Source organism: Lagopus leucura, unplaced genomic scaffold, assembly GCF_019238085.1.
Source record: "Lagopus leucura isolate 7727_CA_CO unplaced genomic scaffold, USGS_WTPT01 Super-Scaffold_100157, whole genome shotgun sequence".
Classification (NCBI taxonomy): domain Eukaryota; kingdom Metazoa; phylum Chordata; class Aves; order Galliformes; family Phasianidae; genus Lagopus; species Lagopus leucura.
In genome coordinates this window covers 2,771,753-2,789,722 of record NW_024962334.1, presented here as the reverse complement: position 1 = coordinate 2,789,722, position 17,970 = coordinate 2,771,753, and the positions used below count along the sequence as shown (strand labels likewise).

The window sequence follows — 17,970 nt, the reverse complement described above, 5'->3', positions numbered from 1 at the left end:
CCTGGAGATGTGACTAGGTAAGACAACACACAAAATGCAGGAGCTTGTTAGCTCACAGTTGTTTTAATGCCCTCCCAGTTTGTTTTTCAGTTTGGCTGTCAAATCAACCTAGATTTTTGACCAATCTGTGAATTACCATTTATTTTTACCCTAGAATGTAACTTAGCACAAAAGATCTGGCACTCTGCTTCAAACAAATAGAATCTTGGATTGGTGCTAGAAGGAAACATAACACCAGGGTGGTGTTAAGAATAATTCTTCAGCTCTGCAAAACATCAGCAAGGCTTGCCTTCTCTTCAGATCCTTGAGATACAGCTATCATAGGAGGTTTTTCTGTTGTTTTGTGTTTGTTTTTAATATAAACAGGAGCAGAGAGCAGAAGTAGGTTCCAAAGCACTAGGATGCACACAGCACCTTGACTTCACTGCATTGGGAGTAACAGCACTGCTGGGCTACATTCTAAGGCAATCATTTAGGTGAAATTCCTGTGGATCTAGCGGGAGCTTCCTATAAAAATAATGCTTGTGAGCATAGCCCACTGCAGAACACTTCAGCTGACATTTGGTTTTTATGCACTGGCATCTTTAACTACTAGATAAATGTACTGCCTATGTGGTATTCTGTCACTTTATTCTCAGCTTCCTATCAATGGGAGGGCCTTGCTCTGCCCGTCAGACCCTAAATTAATAGCCAGGTTCCATCTGACCCACCTCTAATGCAGAACAGAAGGCAAATTAAAAGCAAGGAAAGGATGATGGGGGAAAAAAAAAACCAAACAAACAAAAAAGGAAGACGGAAGGTGAAAAAACATGAAAGATAAAGCAACTGTTCTGATAGGATGAATTCTGCCCACATTTTTGCTGAGAATTAAGTAGGGCAATGCTTAGAGATGAGCTATCAACGAGACACATTTTAGCAGTCTGCAAGGCTGTCACATCATAAGGAATACGTTCACTTCTTTACTAATTAATCCAAAAGATTCCACAGAACAGAGAGGAAAGAGTGAAGTATTTTTTAAATTCAAAGGAACTCCCTTGCACTGTTATACACTGTTATCCAAATTCCATACATTTTGAATTCCTATCACAACACATCAGATTCGCTTTTGGATCTCATCCAGACATCTCACCTGAAAACTGACCTTGTACTTTCGCGGTTGTTTCTCTCTTGCCATTTCTCATATAATGAATCTGCTCCTTTAATGCTTCCTAAACATGGTCCCCAGTGACAGTGCTGTGGTTGCAGCATCTTGCTTTGCCTGCCCTGGAGTTCCTTTTGTCTTTCATCGTGTGCTTTTCTCCCTGTGTGCTTCACCACTTACCAAGGTCAGCTTTGGAGACCACTGCCCTAAGCCAGCACTACACCAACCTGCTTCTGAACTGAGCCCTGCTCCTTTCCTCTCTTCAGGCCTGACTCTACCATAATTTTTTTCTTTTTCCTTTGATCCTAGTATTTCTGTTGTTCTTGTGATACCAGTGCGCTTAGTAGAGATTTGAGTAACGTGAAACAATCAGTTTTGTCTTCAATTAGCCTCATTAACCTTTCCATATGTAAAAACAGGCCTAATATTTGCCCCATACCCAAAATTACTGATAATTTTATTTTGACAAAATGATTTCATGCTCTCAGCATACGCTTCATGTATTTAAAAAATCATCCATAGCATGCAGACCAGCATGAAAAGATGAAACTCTTTCATCCACATAAAACTATCTGGAAGGGTATTTATCTGATAATGGCACCCACACAGAGCTCTACAAGTGCAATAAAAACATACCACATCTTTATTTACTCCTCTACATGCCCTACATGGAAACAAAATATTAACTCTCTCTGAATCTAAATCTAACATATGCATTTGATGTAAAAAAAACATCTTCTCTCAGATCTCAAGTACTGATTATTTTTCATGGAAAATGCAGTCTCTATTCAGTTAGACTTATATGAATGAAGCTTTTCATCTGGTTGTACTTTGTGCTTATGCACACTGATCGTCATGCAGGGGGATCACTTCTGATGCAACTGTGCTCCTCTAGCACTGCACACCATCATCTACCTCTGCCACACACCACCAAACCCTTCTACTTCTGTAAAAGCAAATGTTTGCTGACGCCCTAGAAAAGAAAGTCAGATTCTGTGTTCCTAAGGCAATTTTTATTTCTTCAAATAGAATTTTGCTAAAAAGCAAAAACAAACCCCACAATGACACCACGCTATTCTTATAGTGTTTCTCAGTTTGAAACCTAAATAGGGGAAAAATAGGATTGCAGCTCTTCTCAGCCTCTGTGTTAGATGTGCGTGTGTGCACTATAACGATGGCATTTTTTTGAGATGTTTCTGGAAAAATAAGGGTTTCTGTTTGTTAACTTAGACTATAAATTATTTTTCAAATGGCTTGTTTTAGTGACAATCCAAGACTTTGGCAAGCCTCCTCTCCTCTTTTGTATCATAGATAAAGAGAATTGATTGCAGCTCATGGACTGCAGCACTGGGCTCTGTATCACTATAAACGACAGATTCAACAGATTTAAGTCTTCTAGGTGGAAAAAAAAAAAAAAGGTGAAAGAGACTCCAAGCTGAGAACTCAAGTAAGCATCAAAAGAATTAATCAGCTACAGAGGCAAGGAGAATGAAACAGGGGAACATATCTGAGAGGACTAGGAGTAAGCAGGAGCTTTTTTTAATCAGGAAAAAAAAAATAGAAGGTGGTTTGAAGAAAAACAAGAGACAACTGAGAAGTAGTAGCAGGGCACAGAGAATTAGACTTGAAAAGTGGTCCAGCCCCTTACTTCTCTCTGTCTCTGCCCAAAGAAAGGCCTCTGAACTCTCCCACTGCCCTACCACCATTCTTAGCTGGTACAGTGCTGTTTAGATGTTTTCAAAGTGTTTGTCCTCACCAGTCCTCAATTCCACAGTGTCTTAAAGATGTTGCTCTTCTACAGATACAGAAGAAGATTACTGAGAAAACAAAGAAAGGTAGAGCAGCCAAGAAGAGGGATAGGCTACTTCCCACATTAGCTTTCTTGCACAAATGGAACTTGAGAAATATGCTACACGTATCTTTATCATAGGACTCTGTTTTATGCAACACTCAGATGGATAAACTCCAATTAGCATTACAAAATTGTTCATCTGCTTTTCCAAGTCAGCCATTGGTTTAAGATTCTGGCAACTGTTGACTAACCAGCTATTCATCAGGTCAGGATCAAATAAGCTCATATTCAAGAACAGCATAGGCTCAGCACCACACAGCATGGATGCTGGAGACTTTTCCCTAACCTCTCCAGAACCCCAGTGTTTGAAACATTCAGGGCTGGAAATTCCACGCAGCTGGCCTTGCAGCTGAGCCCAATGAACTAAACCAGGAAAAAGTTCCCCAAGGAAAACACTCTCCATCCTGAAGCAGTAGAGCCATCTGCTACCCTTCTCCCCCACTGCTCTTCAATCCCTGAAGAGAGTAGAAGGGCTGGCATAGCAATCAGTGACTTCTGCAATAAGTTTTGGTAGGGATGAACCCCACTGTTTATATTTTAGGCAGGTGAAAGAATCCACTTGCTATCTCCAAGTGAGTTCAGAGAGCCACAGCTGTCTTCCTGGAGAAAGCTGCATGGGTGAATTGGAAGCTTCAAACCTATTTGGTGCTTGGAAACATGGCAAAACAGTCCCTCATTTCTTTGCAAGATTAGTAGAAGGAGATGCCAAAGCTACTTGGAACCAAGTTGCTGATAGCCCAATATCTCTCCTGTACACACTGTTTAAGTCTCACTTTTAGTTGTGTCACAGTATGACGGCAGCACTGTGCTGCAGAGCAGCTGTGGACCACTCATGGTAGCCCCACCAAACACCAGTCATGGGCAGACCTTGGTTCAGGAGCATTAGTTCTTTGATGATACAAAAAGGCAAGGGAAAGGATCTGCTTTCCAAGAGAAAGGAGGGCAAGACATAGTAAAGAAAGAGTTGAGTTCCAAGCCCAAAAAGCAGCAACAGATATTTTTTTCCTTTTACTTCTCAGTGAAATGTATGAAGAGACAGACAGATCTCAGGAAACCACTTTCACAGATAATGGTTGAGGAACAGGCATGCGACCAAGAACTAAAAAAGGAGATGGGCAAAAAATAAAAGTGAGAAGATGAAGCCATCAAGCAAGAACAGAGGAACAGGTCACCTTGGTATTGACGATACTTTGGTCAGTGAATGTGGCAATATTGATTCCCATAAAACTTAGGAAACAGCACTTTTATGCTGTTTTTGATGATTTGATGGAAGCTGAAGGGAAAGACATGGTGACTTACAGCATCATGGCTGTTATTGTATATGGGGAGAAAACTGGAAATGAGGAAACTGATTTCCTTGCTTCACGTAACAAAAAAATCTTCACAAAGGAATAAAAGGAAGGAGCTCTGGCCATTTCCTCTTCCAATTCTTACACATTCGGCAGCCAGACTACTGCAATCTACCTCTATGTTTTACACGTCATATTAGAAAGCAAAAGGATCAAAAGCAATTAATATTTTAAAAGCAGCTACTCTTTGGGCTGGTTGGAAGGGTCATGCTGTAGCTTCAGTCAGATCAAAGGGCATACAGACAGTATGTGTCTGAATATCACTTGTAAATTTTGAGGCAAAAAGAGAGCACACCCTCAATATCAAGGAAAGATGGGGAATAAGGGGCTTAAAATAGTGACATTTTTATTAAGTGAGAATAGAACTTTCTGACTGGAGATACATAAGCAACGGCACAGATCACTTTAGGGTAAATGCAAAACCTCCAACATCAGCTATTTTCAAAAGCAGGCAAGAAAAGCATTGCTATGGAATTATTTAAGTACAGCTGATTCTGCTTTGCTTAGAAAAATGGGCCAGATGACCACTTGTGCTCCCTCTTTTCTGCAATTTCTGTGACAGAAAGAAAAAAAAAAAAAGTAAATAAGTTCAAGTTTTTTATACTGCACCCTGAATCAGGGCTGCAGAGCTTAGACATTGCATTCACATAAGAATTCAGTGACTTCTGGTTAGCTTTGTTTGCCAACAAACAAATAGCTTAGCAAACAGCTCTTAGCAAATGGAAGCGCCTCTTCCTTGCATGTGCCTGTGCCAGTAAAGATCCAGATGTTGGAGTCTGTCATAACACTTTTATGGGTTCAGTGTGCTACATTTTATAACATATGAGGGGCCAAAGTTTTATACCACTAGACAGTAATTTTCTTTCAAGAGCCTGTGGTTTCTAGAGCTACATCATCACACTTGCAGGCAGGCGGAATACACATTACATGTCTGTCGTGAATGCATTCCAAATGCAGATCCCCAGTCAGTTCTTCAGAGCCATTGTTTCAGTGACAGCAGAGCACGTGGTGGGCCTAGAATTGTCAAATTGCCTTCTTGGGAGTTATCTTTCAATTTATGGCAGCTCCTCCTTTGCAATAAAACTTCAATCACTAGTTACTCCTCCAAAGGTCCTAAAGCATTTATGACTTTAACTTTTGGTGTAACCATACAGCCAGCTAACAGGAAGCTGAACATCTAATAGCACACCAGTTGGAATTTCAAAAGCTACTTCAGCTCCCAGGAGCGGGCCTTACCGAATTCAGATGTGTTGTGACAACTCTCAGTCTGTGCAGCTAAAGGTGTCAGGTATGATGGGGAGGTATGAGTGGTAACCACTGTTTCAAATTGGGTTGGCAGTTTTAGTTCAAGCTTTCAGAGGAATCCAGGGACACAAACTCAGTGTTTTCATCCAAGTCAGCTTGTCCTCAGGATTGACTGAGCCAGCTTCGGTTACAAACACATCTGTTCAGTTTTCAGTGTAAGCAGACATTTAAACACATCACTGTTTCATTTACTTTTATGACTAGCATGTGGGCTCCTGAATTGCTCTGATGCTTTCAGAACTCTAAACCAGATCCTTCAGCTGACTGTCGGCAGCAGCCAGCAGGTGCTGCAAGCTCAGCACATCTATGCTACCCAAATAGTGGGGAAAAAGTCATTCAAGAAACGCAGGGGAGAACAGTGTAGTGTAGAACTACTAAAGTACGGGGGGCATTCTTGCATAAAAATAGGGCTGCCATGGCACACATGCTACTGAAAGTACTGCATTCCAGTAGACATAAAAAAAAAAAAAAATAAAATAAAAATGGAGTGACCAATAACTATTTCTGGTTTTTCAAATTCTGTCCCTTTTTGAGAACTGGCCTCGTCCAGCCCAGTGTGAGCAATCACCTTCTTCCTCTCGTTAGCACTCTAAGCTCATGATTTCATTCTTTCTTTAAATTAGGCTATTTTGTATTGTCAGTAACATATCAAGACATTGCTGCATTCATCTCACTCATTTCCACAGTGTAAAGGAATCTACAAAGTTTCTGGAACCTTACAAGGAAAGAAGAACATTACTGATATTACCAAGTCTAATATAAAAAAATACCAGAAGTCTGCTGTATCACAGATGATTAGTACTTGTTTTTGTAACTAGGAAAATAACATCAAATGACACAACTGTGGAACTGTCAGATTAAGCGCTGCTAATGCAAGACAGCTAGACTTGTCCAATAGGATTTGTTTCTCCATCAGTTATTTAGCTTTTCTCATATAAATAGTAAGCAGTTATATATACAGGTATGTACACTACCTAGACCACACAACTAAAATTCCTCCTAGATGACAAAGAAATGAAGATAATGGGTGCATCATTACAAAAACAGTTTTCATAAATAAAGGCTCACATGTTGTAGCCATTCCATATCTTTAATATAGCTGCCACACAATAACAAATAATAGATACTATTTATAAGTGTGTTATAAACCCAGTTGACTGTAAGAACACATTAAGAAAACTGCAGGTGCTCAAATCCAATATAAGTAACAAGATAAAACAACTCAGAGTGTGTTTAAAATCTCTTTAAGCCAGCACGGTATTACGTACTCATCACAGAGTCATCCTGTTCACACCATCAAATAGCAGACTTTTAATTCCTGGACTTCTAAGTCCTGAAATTTAATCTATCCAATAACAAGTTACTCTCTATATAAACATATTTTTTAAAGGGGGGAGGGAGTAATGGAAAGGGACAGAATATGAGCTGAATTTGCCACAGCACCAGAACCTCCGGTATTCAAGTCAAGATGTGCTTTGTATGTTTCTACAGATGTCCTGTGGCAGAACAGACACACCTGGGAGCAGAACATATGATTTTAAGACCTACACCTATGATTTACCAGATACAGCAACAACACCAGCAAATGACACCAACAAAGCCTGCAGGAAACAAATGGCATTGGCAGATCTCTGCTCCAACTACTGACCCGGCTGAGCTTACATAATAAAGTCTCCAAATCTGATAAAAAAATTAAAGAATTTGTGTTTTATCTGAAAACAGACACAGCTGATACCTTCAAGAAAGACAGTGCATCACAGCTTTGGTATTGAAAAGTACTTTATGACCTTGTGAGCTAGGCAGGAGCATTGGGAAGATAAAGTTCATTACCTGACTGTAACAGTCTCAACAATTAGGTTCATAAATAACGATGTGACTACATATGAGTCTTTTTAACATATAAATTGTGATTTGTATTCCCTTAGAGCACCTCAGAGCTCAGTGCACAGCGCAGAGGCAGCAAGCGCTTTCTAGGCAGGGAGATATGAAAAACATTGGTCATAAAGTAATCTTTTCTAATTCTGCAGAGCCCTGTGACAGCGACACACAACAACACAGAACGCCAGCTAAAGGGGCGCCGAGGCTTCATCAGCCCTCGGAAAGGCTGTGGCAGGCCACTCGCTGACTGCTTTGAGGCTGAGAACAGCTTCCTAACAGCCTTGCTGGTGCGGATGCTGCGCACAGTCACACGCAAATGCTTTCCTGCTTGGTTTGATGCCCGTGTCCATGGTCCTGTTCTGAGGCACAGGGCAGCTGAACAGGCGTTGAAGCAGAACGCTCATAGCTATTGCCTTTCATTAGCAAAGGTCTTTCCTCAGAAACTTGAACACCCTCCCGACTCGGCTTCTTGCTCGGCTCCTAGGGAGAGCGCTGCAAGAAGAACCGGCACCGCGATTCCTAAGCAATCAACCCGGTCTGGCTACCCGACACCTCGGCCAAAGCCAGAGCATTCAGAAGAGATGTCCACAACTCCAGCAATCGCTGCGGAAGGCTGCGGGCCGCCACAGCCCCTCAACGCTCCCCACCGAGCCCGCGGAGGGGCGGCCAGGCCGGGAGAGCGGGGCTTTAGCCCGAGATGAGCCGGCGTGGATATTAAAGGAAAAGCAATCCTCTTAGGCGGCGTGTCTGCGGCGGAGAGAGGAGGCGAACCTTACGTGTACAGGCGGAGGAGGGCTGCAGCCCTGCGCCCGCCCGGCCTGTACCCGCGGGGGGACGGCGATGCGGGCCGGGCCGAAGCGGGCAGCCGCTACGCGGACCCGGTTCGGTGCCCGGGTTCCGAGCGCCGCTGCGACGCGTTGGGAACCGGGCCGGTTATGTAACCGCGGTTCCGGCCGCCCGTTGCAGGGGAACACCGGAGCCTGCTCCGCTCCGCCCGCCCCTCGGTCAGGCTGCCTCTCCCCGGCACCCCCCTCCCTCCCCGCCCCGCACCTTCTCCTGGGCGCGGTTGAGGCGTTTCTGGACGTTTTTGGCGAAGATGCCCGTCTTCATGTCGGCCATGGCTGGCGGCGGGGGGAGCGGGGTGGGGGAAGGCGGGCGAGGCAGAGCCCGGCGGCGGAGAGCGGCGGAGAGCGGGGATGGATGGAGGGAGGGAGGGAGGGCGAGGAAGAGGAGGAGGAAGAGGAGGAGGGCCTTAAAGACAGGGCTGGGAGAGGCGGGGCTGCCGGCGCCTCAGGTGAGCGGTGGCCCCCGGGAGGCGGCCGTTGGCCCCTCGGGATGGGCGGCATCCCCTCGTTGGGGTTTTTCCGCCAAGTAACAAAAAATACAGAAAGGAACGGTCCGGGGACACACCGTAGTTTCCAGAAGCCGCCCTATGCCGCCCTGCTGGGGGACTGCCGGCATCCAAGCATTCCAGCACCTTTCTTGGGGGCGAGAGGAAGGGGCTGTGAGCCTGAGCTGGCTGTAGGTGTCCCTGCCCATGGAAGGGCAATTGAAGTAGATGGCCTTCCAACTCAAATGATTCCATGATTCTATGACAGTGGGGTGACCCACTCCCAGGGCTGGGTCAGGTGTAGCTGGTGACAGCACTCAGCTCAAAATCAGCCTTCCTAGCTCCTGTGGTGCCAAATTCCCCGCTCACGGAGTTCCCTGAACCAGAGAGCAGAATGCAGTCACAGGCGCTGCAAAGCAAAACACCGAGGAGCTCCAGGCTCTGAGCCTTGTGCCTGTGTTCTCCTATAGAGAGCTGTTCTATATTTGCAATGCTTCCCATTGATCTTTCAGATGGGTGCAAAGCACAAGCCAGAAGGTCGTTCCCTGTGCCCGCCAACATCTCCTATAGCCAGAAAGTCAAACTATGTTTTATGAAACCTTGTACTTCTGATCCTGGTCCAGTCATAGACCCGCATCACACATTTTCCTGCAATATTAGGAAGCAGAATTAACACACCAACTGCAGCAGTAACAATGTTTAGCACAAACTTGTGACCAAGGTACTTAATTCTTATGTAACTTTTAAAAAACATGCACAAATCAAAAACAGAAATGCAAGGAAAACACATCATTGCAACCAAGGAAAGCTTTTTTTTCCTTTCTTTTTTCTTTTTTTTTTTTTTCCCCAAAAAGTCACAGTCTCTTACAACGCTGTTAGACTGGTGAAAGATCAAAACAAAATCCCAGCATGCCTGTGGCTCTCCAGTTCTTTGTAGTAATTTTTGACATCTTCTTGATGTCAAAAATCGACAGCTGTCTGGCCAGTTTAAACTGCAAAAGGATCATACCACTTTAATGTTAAAAAGTCCTTCAAAAGAAGTGCCTTAATTTGTGTACTCATGCATTGTCCTCAACAAAAGATAGCCAGCATGATACATATCACCAGCAGAGTACGTCTGGTTGTGGGGCTGCATGCAGGCTGCTATGGGAATAAAGACTCTCCCATGCCTTTTAGTCCCCAGATATCTGATCTAGTAATAGTAGGTCCCACAGTGCCAAGCCCAAAAATGCTTTTTTCATGCTGGCAAACAAGGAGCATGGAGACATCAGCTGTACTCCGTCATAGACCCAGTCTTTTCCTACTTAGTCAGTCGACCTGCACTGGCTTTGCCCATTTAATGGCCTTGGACAAAAGCCAGGAATGGCTTTTTCACTGCTGTGTTTATGAATGTGCATGGTGCTCTACATTTTGGAAAGTAATTATCTGCAGATGATCAGGCTGATAGATCCATATTCCCTGTGCTAGCAAAATCTCTGCCTGCCATGTATAATGTTTATCATAAATCTCTCTTAAGAGAAAACTTCCTGTTAAGATATGTGTGAAAGCATTTTTTTTTCCTCTGTATTACTTATAGCTCAATCTGAAAGAGATAATGTTTAAAAATGAGAATCACTTCCTGCAACGCACCCTGCTTGTTTTTTTCCTAATAGTTGTTATGGTATTGTTTGTTACTGGCGTTACTTGAAAATGAGATCTTTTGTTTCAGTTTCACCCTTGAATAGCAAAGATGATAATCATTCACAGGAAAATGGAGTGGCTATTTTAAAACAGAAAATCTCTGAGGTGCAGGGAGAAGATGCATGTTTTGCATTTCTTTTGCCAGGTGGCGACTTCGCCCAAAATGTTAGGGAACAAACCCCATGTCTTCACCTCTCCTGGCTCATCCACAATGGTTCCCAATTACATCTGTTTTTCTGAGCACTCTTCATTCATCTAAAGCAATCAAATGAGAAGATACTGGTCCATAGCAGTCAATTCTACGGTGTCAGTAAGAGAAAAAAGTTGGCAAGTCTTGCAACCGTCTCCACTGGAATGATAACTACAATATAGCTATTGATAGCTTTGGAATAACAGAGTTGTACCTCAGATACTGTAGGTAAAAGACATCACCATCATAAGCAAATCAGTTAACAGGTCAGAGCAGTGGGAAATGAAGATTTTCCAGGTGAAAGTACAGGACAGCCTGGGAGCCAAAATCATTCTGTGATTGGGGATTTCAGAGAGCAGAAGGCCTGCACCCAAGTTCAACACCAGACTTACAGACATACAGATTAGAATTCGTGGGAAAGCAACGTGAGAAGTTCAGTGACTTAAAATATAGTGGGCCTGCATTTAAAACATCTTTTTACAAACAACATTTCCTTTATAGTATGCCAGCAGCTTAATTGGGATACAGTGAGCAGAAAAAGACCCACTATGTCATCGGGGCAGCTTCTGTATGTCTTACTGCTCTTGGGATGTGGATCACAGTGAGGAGAACTATCTGACAGAATCATAAGAACAGGAAGGAAAGGAGCACTGCCAAAAGAAAAGACAAACACCATGCCAAACTCTGTAAAAATACATAGGAAGATTTTAATAAAAGTATGAATTTAAAAAAAAAATAGATATGTTCTATATTTAATGACTTAACCATTTGCTTTTAATTACAATTGTTATAATTAAAGCTAGATTCAAGGCGTTTTTTTTTTTTTTCCCCACATGTTTTTTTCACTGTCATAACTCTAGATTAATGCTTCTATCTGAGTCATTAGCATGCTAACATGCATTGAACCCGTGCTTGCATTTTGGCACAGAACAGCAGTTCATCACTCGAAATCCTTTATCTGAGGGGTGCAAAAGTGCCCTTTGATTTCAGCTAGATTATTTGAATCTATCTCACTTCACAGAGCTACACACAGGTAGGCTGTGCCTGGCAATCACCTCACTTTGTTCCCCTAGAGCAAAGTCCAATCCTGCCCCTAATTTCTGTCAGCAAACAGCTGGGTGCCTCCTCAGCCTTCCAAACCTCTGCACATGGTCTGGACAACAGCATTAATGAGCATTAATGCTCAAACTGAGCACCAGTGATGTTTCTGTAGGATTCCTGCATAGCACCCATGGTACACAGATGCTCATGCTATACTTTAGGATGTGAGCGTTCCTTCCCCTTCCAAGTCCCCTTCCTGGGAAAAGAAGGTGTTAGAGAAATGAGTCCCAAAAAAAGCACTTAATACAATGATACTGAGTGAATACTGATGCCTTGAGGAGAATCTTTCCAGGTTTGAGACAGCATTTGGACAAGACATCCAAAATCCTTTTGGTTTAGGAGGTGGGGATAGTAAGGAATAATCACTCGTTTAGTGTTAGGCATTGTTTCTTTGTACACAGTTGAAGTGTCAATAATATACACACTTCGGGAGAAAGCTAGATGGTGAGAAGGAAAATCCTTGAGATCCATGATGAATTTCTGCATTGCTAGAGCTCCTGGGATCCACAGCTCCCTCCCTTACCAGGGGTTACAGTCAATATGGACCCCATTGCAGGAGGGGCTGCACGACAAAATTGGATTTATATTTTGTCATTTAGATGGGAAGACTGTCTTGATCAGCTGTAAGTACGTTGTCAATTCAAGCTTTAGGAGCTAATTGTGAGAAGGATATTCACGGTTTAGTAGGTCTTATCCTGGTAGGTCAGGTTTTAAATGAAAGACGGAGTAGTACAGAAAAAGGATTTTGGAAAATAGTGAGTACAACTTATGAGCTCCCACACCTAAGCAGGAAAGATTCCAAAACACAAACAAACAAACAAACAAACAAGGAAGGAAGCTGCCAATCTAAGGAGTCTTAAGATCTGTGTGATTTCTCTGAAAATACCAACCCCCCATGCCCTAAATTCAGGCTCCCTCAGTCTGTGAACTCAGCATTCAGAAGTCACTCAAAACTGCTTTTGAAGAATCTCGGCAGAGATGTGCTTGGCACGTTTCATCTTCTCCTTCGTAAGGTCACAGGACAGAACCCGAAATATCTGCCTTTTAAGTGGCAGCTGAGAAGGACAGATAGGCTTTCTGTCAAGACACCCTTTGTATGTCTCCTGAAAGAAAAAAAACATCTTTTTGCTTAAATAGTGTGCTCCCCCATTACACACTTTCCCATAGACCTCCTGTTCTCTTTTCCATCAAATATATTTATGATATTCCTTTTTCTTTAAAGTGAGAATCCAGAAAAATCACACTTTTCATTTGTGTAACAGCAGCAATGAATATTGTGAGGTTTAATGCCTCTGTTGTTTAAAATCACTTCCCCACAGATCTTGCTTTCCCTGGTGAATCCTTCACTGGTGGGAAGTTCCTCACTTAGACTAGGCACTTGTAAAGGGGACAGATGAGCAACATCAGTTTGATTCCCTAAATGACTCTTTGCTCATGAACTGGAGGATAATTGCATCAGGAACACCTGACAGGATCACCCATCCATTTTGTATTCCTAGCACTAGTGCACATTTACACAGTGCCATCGCCTCCACCACTCACACTGTCTAAGGGGAGGAATGGCCTGACAGATTTATAATCCTAATCTTGAAAAGTTTAAAATCTGTGTGAGGAGAAAGACAGCTAAAGAGCCATAACTATTCTGATTGCATCTGCCTTTATTTGAAAAGGCCATGAAATATTAGGGGCAAGTTCATTTTATTATAAAGATCACAGGACTTTTTTTTTTTTTTCTGATGAAAAACACATGTATGTAAACAACTGTGGGGTAATTGTGCTGGTTCAGCATCTCACAGTGTTCTGTAAATATCAGAATATTTTTCCTCCTAGTCCCCTGCAGCCATGCTATGGAAGCTGAAAATCTCCTCTCAAGCATCAAATCTTGTTTGGACTCCCAGTGATTTCAAGGAAACAGTTAAGGAGGAGATATCTTTCCATTGCTACTAGCGTGAGGCCTCCAAAAAACCCCCACATCTGGGCACAGATGTGTTCATAGAACACAGCAAGAGATTAACCCAAACTTCAAAAAGCCGTATCCCTTCCCAGGACTCAGTCAAATTCTAGCATCTGTTGCTAGAATCTGTTGTTATTTGTGCAGTCGAATTTCAGATCGAAGGAACCACGGACTCTGAAGATCACGCTGACAGCTTTTGATTAAAAAGGATCCTTATTCACATCTTCATTCTTCTTTCTTTTTGCATAACTCGTTCTTAATTGAGCTAGTCTGGTCCTCAGTTCTCTTCAGTTTCTTGTGATGAGTTGTTTCAAGGAACCCTGAATTGAATGTCATGCCTGCATACTGCAGGCATTGAAATGAGTAATAGCAGCACGCTGGGAAGTTACAACATACATTCCTATTTGCACGAGGAAAATCTTTCATTTACAATGGCTTCCATTACCGTCACTCCTCCCAAAGTTCTCCTGGCCAGGCTCAGGGGAAAGCAGACTTTGGGTGAGTTAAAGCAGTCCTAAGCCTGACTGGCTTAAGAGACAGTTATTTAACTGTGGCCCATGTGTTTTTCAGCATATTTGAAAAGATGAGATCCAAGTTTATTTTCTTTTTTTTTCACCCTGCAATATATCTGTGCAGCTTTCAGAAGAGCTATAAGCAAAGAACAGGGGCTGGAAAACAGCCTACATCCAGGCCCCCAGCAAAACTTCTTTGGACCTTTCTCCGAATGCCATTTCTGATCTGTGTCACCTTGTTATGGAGATGTATACAAGATAATGAAAGCTGCACTCTAAGTAACTGTCTCTGGAAGAAGGTTCTCTGAAGTATTTCAAAAACTAGATGAAAAGATAATTTATATGCTAGGAGTTGCTCTAACAGTCACTATAGGAACCAAACTGCAACTGTTGCAGGCTTCCTAGTCCTTAGCATGCCAGACAGTGATTTTTCTCACACCGTGGGGAAGTGAAAAAGTAGAAGCCTCTAGCTAATAATGTTATGCTAGTTTTATTTTAGAAGCATATTTTTGCAATTTTTTTTTCTTTTTTTTTTTTTTTTGCATCTTTCATCTGTGGCAGCCTTGGTAAAAGTTTAAGTTCTACATAATCCAATTAAATTTTAACACCTTCTCCCTTCCTTTCTCCCTCCTCAGAACGGTATTGGGAAATGTTCACACATTGCTACTGTTCTCCCTGTTGTGTATGAGAAGTGACACAGTGAGAGAACAGTGCTAACTATGCAGAGATGGTATTTCATAACTCTACGTCTGTTAAAAGCCGTGTTTGCATTTTATTGTGAAAGAAATGAAACTATAGTCATGAATTACTATTAATCAATTAAGTAAAAAACAAGAAGCAAAAAAAAATAAAGCCTGCAAATGCCTTTAGACCAGTACGCCCTGTATAATCAATAACGAATGCTTTGCTCTGTGGAGAGAGGTCGCGGGCTTATTATACTGCTCTGCATTCCCAGTACACCTGTAAAACAGGCAGATGAAATACAGCCTGCCATGATGAGGAAATTGAAGAACAGGGTCAGAGAGCAGCGCTGTGGCAGGCTGATGGTTCAGGCCCCTTGGTGCAACACCACAATAAAAAAGTTTCCCTTTTAAGGGGCTTTGCAGAAAAGGAGTAGAATCTCATGAATATTCTTCACTGTGCACTGGTTTCTCATCACCTGAACACAGCGTTGTTAAAAACAATATTTTCAGTTACCCCACTGTTTTTGTTTAAATCCGGCAAAGGGCAGGGAAACCTAAGTTGAACATCAGATAAACTGTCAGTATTTTAAGTGCTGGTGTCAATAGTTTCAGAATGCCAGAGAACAAACAGGACGCTAACCAGCTGATACCTTAACGAGGAGCTCAACAGGGCAGCTGGGAAATGGTACAGAGGCATGAGCTGGAACAGTGATGTGCACAACACTAATTACCAGTGTAGCTGATATCCACCCATGAACAAGTCTGTGAAGCCTACACTGCTTCCACACATGGAGTGCAAAAAAGGATTTTTCTGAGCCTTCCCTTCACGTCTCTCAAGAAGACTTTTTCCCCCATAAGTATCTTCTAACGTGATTCTAAAATCCAAAATTGAGGTGAAAATATATGGGCATTTTCAGGGAGGAAGGAGAGGAGAATCTTTTTTTCCTGTTGCAATACCTGAGAGACTGACATAGTCTCACTCTGCCTCACTGGCATTAGGGAAAGCTGAAGTGAGGTATCTTGAGCTCCACCTCGCAAGTGGGAGCACAGTTCTCCATATTAAACTGCCCTGACACTCATATTGGAGGCACTCATGGGAGAGTCCCTCAAACAAGGGCAGACACGTGGCTTTTCCCCCTGAGTTTAACTCCCAGGGCAGGAATGGGATGAAAAATCAAAAGGAGATGTCATGATATCCAAAGAATTCCTGGAGAAGTTAAAGATAAGAAGCTGGTTTTGTTTCATGAGGATCAGATCTATTAACCACTCACATCAAGTTCCCCCTCAAACGATACTTCCATCCCTTATCAAAAAAGTCTGGGGTGCCAACAGAGTCAGATCTCTCAGGCAGACCGTAATATCTGAGAATCCAGTGTGGCCACACATTTTTGGTCCATTTTTAGGATTCCACCGGGAGCGGAGGAAAGTAAGGAGCTTCTCATGCCAGGAGACCCCTTGTAGCTTCCATGGTGGCCTCATGCATAGCCTTACCCTGTGTTGCTGCAGAGCCATTCCCAAACACTACTTGGAGCAGCCCCATATGGGCAGGTGCCCATCAGAGCCAGGAAGAGCTGCTATCACTGAGCACATGATCTCTGGCCTCAAGGTCACAGCTCTCTCAGGGAGAGAGAGAGGTGAATCTTTTTGTAAAGAGCAAAAAAACCAGCATCTCCCTTTGCAGAGTAGATGCTCTGAACGACAGATTCTTACTAGACAAGAGCATGGTAACAATCTCACCTCCTACCCTTCCTATCCGTAGAAGAAAACTGACGACTTAAGGCACTTAACAGCATCAGGTGCCGAGTCTCACTTTCCCAAACATGCCTCGTTACACCTACATTTACATGAGAAAAATATCCTCATCTTCAGTATTTCATCGCTGCTGGCAGAGGCATCCCTGCAGCCGGTGATGTGAGCCAAGGGCTGGCATGGATACACACACAGCCAGGCTCAGGCTCCTGAGACAGCGGCTAAGATGTGAGGAGAAGCTGTGAGGAAGCATAGCCATGCGAAGTGTGGAAAGTAAAACTGCAGGCTGCTTTTTGAGACTGAGATAGTCAGCAGGTGGAGGATTTCAGAGGAAAAGCAGTAACACGGAAAGGTATTAAGATGTAAGGGAAGAACAAGCAGTCAGAAGAGCAATGAGAAGGTTCAGCTCTAGCAAAGAGGAACGAAGGGCAGATATAGGCCTGTCAAGTCTCACCCAGTGCGTGATGGTGATGTATTAGCCCTAGTGTATCAACAGCTTGCAAGAGAGGCAATGTGTACAGTGACACACTGTGCAAACCCTGCTTTTAGTTTCCATCTACATATACCTGGTAAATATTATCTGAACAAAATGACAGAGCCCAGATCAGACAGTCAAGGAGACCTTGTACCCTCTCGCTCCCCTCAGAGCTCAAGAAACTTTGGAAGCTGTCTAGATGCGCTTTGCAGTGCAGTTTAGGCTCTGCAGGACTGAGTTGCTGAGCTTAGTATGTGCATGTATGTCTCATGACCTAGGTAGATGAGAGGCGACAGCAACATATGGGGTGAATAGATCAGCAGAAGCAGACTGAACCAGACTGTTGTAGCAGAGATGTGAAATGATATTTTAAGCCACGGTTTATGTTACATGACTCATAAAAATATTGCTTAACACGAAGAGTTTACATGACAAGTTTCCCACATGCATTGAGATAAAACATCGATTCAAAAGAGCAGTGATACCAATTCCTGGGCTCTAAAATTAGTCTGCAGGAGTCAGAAGGGCAATTAGATGGGATCACTCAATACTGCAAGCCAACAAGACCCTTCTGTCTTAGTTGCTTTTTAAAACTCCTTTATATAAAGACTTTGGAAGTGGTAAACAGCACTAAGTAAGAGAGAAGAAAAAGTTGTCTGTGCTTATTGAAATGTATCACGATGCAAATGAACAGAATCTGCTTTCCATACTGATTATCATCTTTAACACTATAATATAACATATCTAACTTAGGTGAACCATGAAAATAGA

At 42.9% G+C, this 17,970-nt stretch overlaps 1 protein-coding gene across 2 annotated transcripts in view; it reads right to left on the bottom strand.

Moving 5' to 3' along the window:
* Positions 1–8,644, bottom strand: part of AMPH (amphiphysin) — a 103,014-nt gene extending 94,370 nt beyond the window's left edge. For both annotated transcript variants that reach the window (XM_042888606.1, XM_042888605.1), the window contains exon 1: positions 8,576–8,644. In XM_042888606.1, the coding sequence (XP_042744540.1) occupies positions 8,576–8,644 (69 nt within the window). The remainder of the gene's footprint in view (positions 1–8,575) is intronic.
* Positions 8,645–17,970: the final 9,326 nt, after the last annotated feature.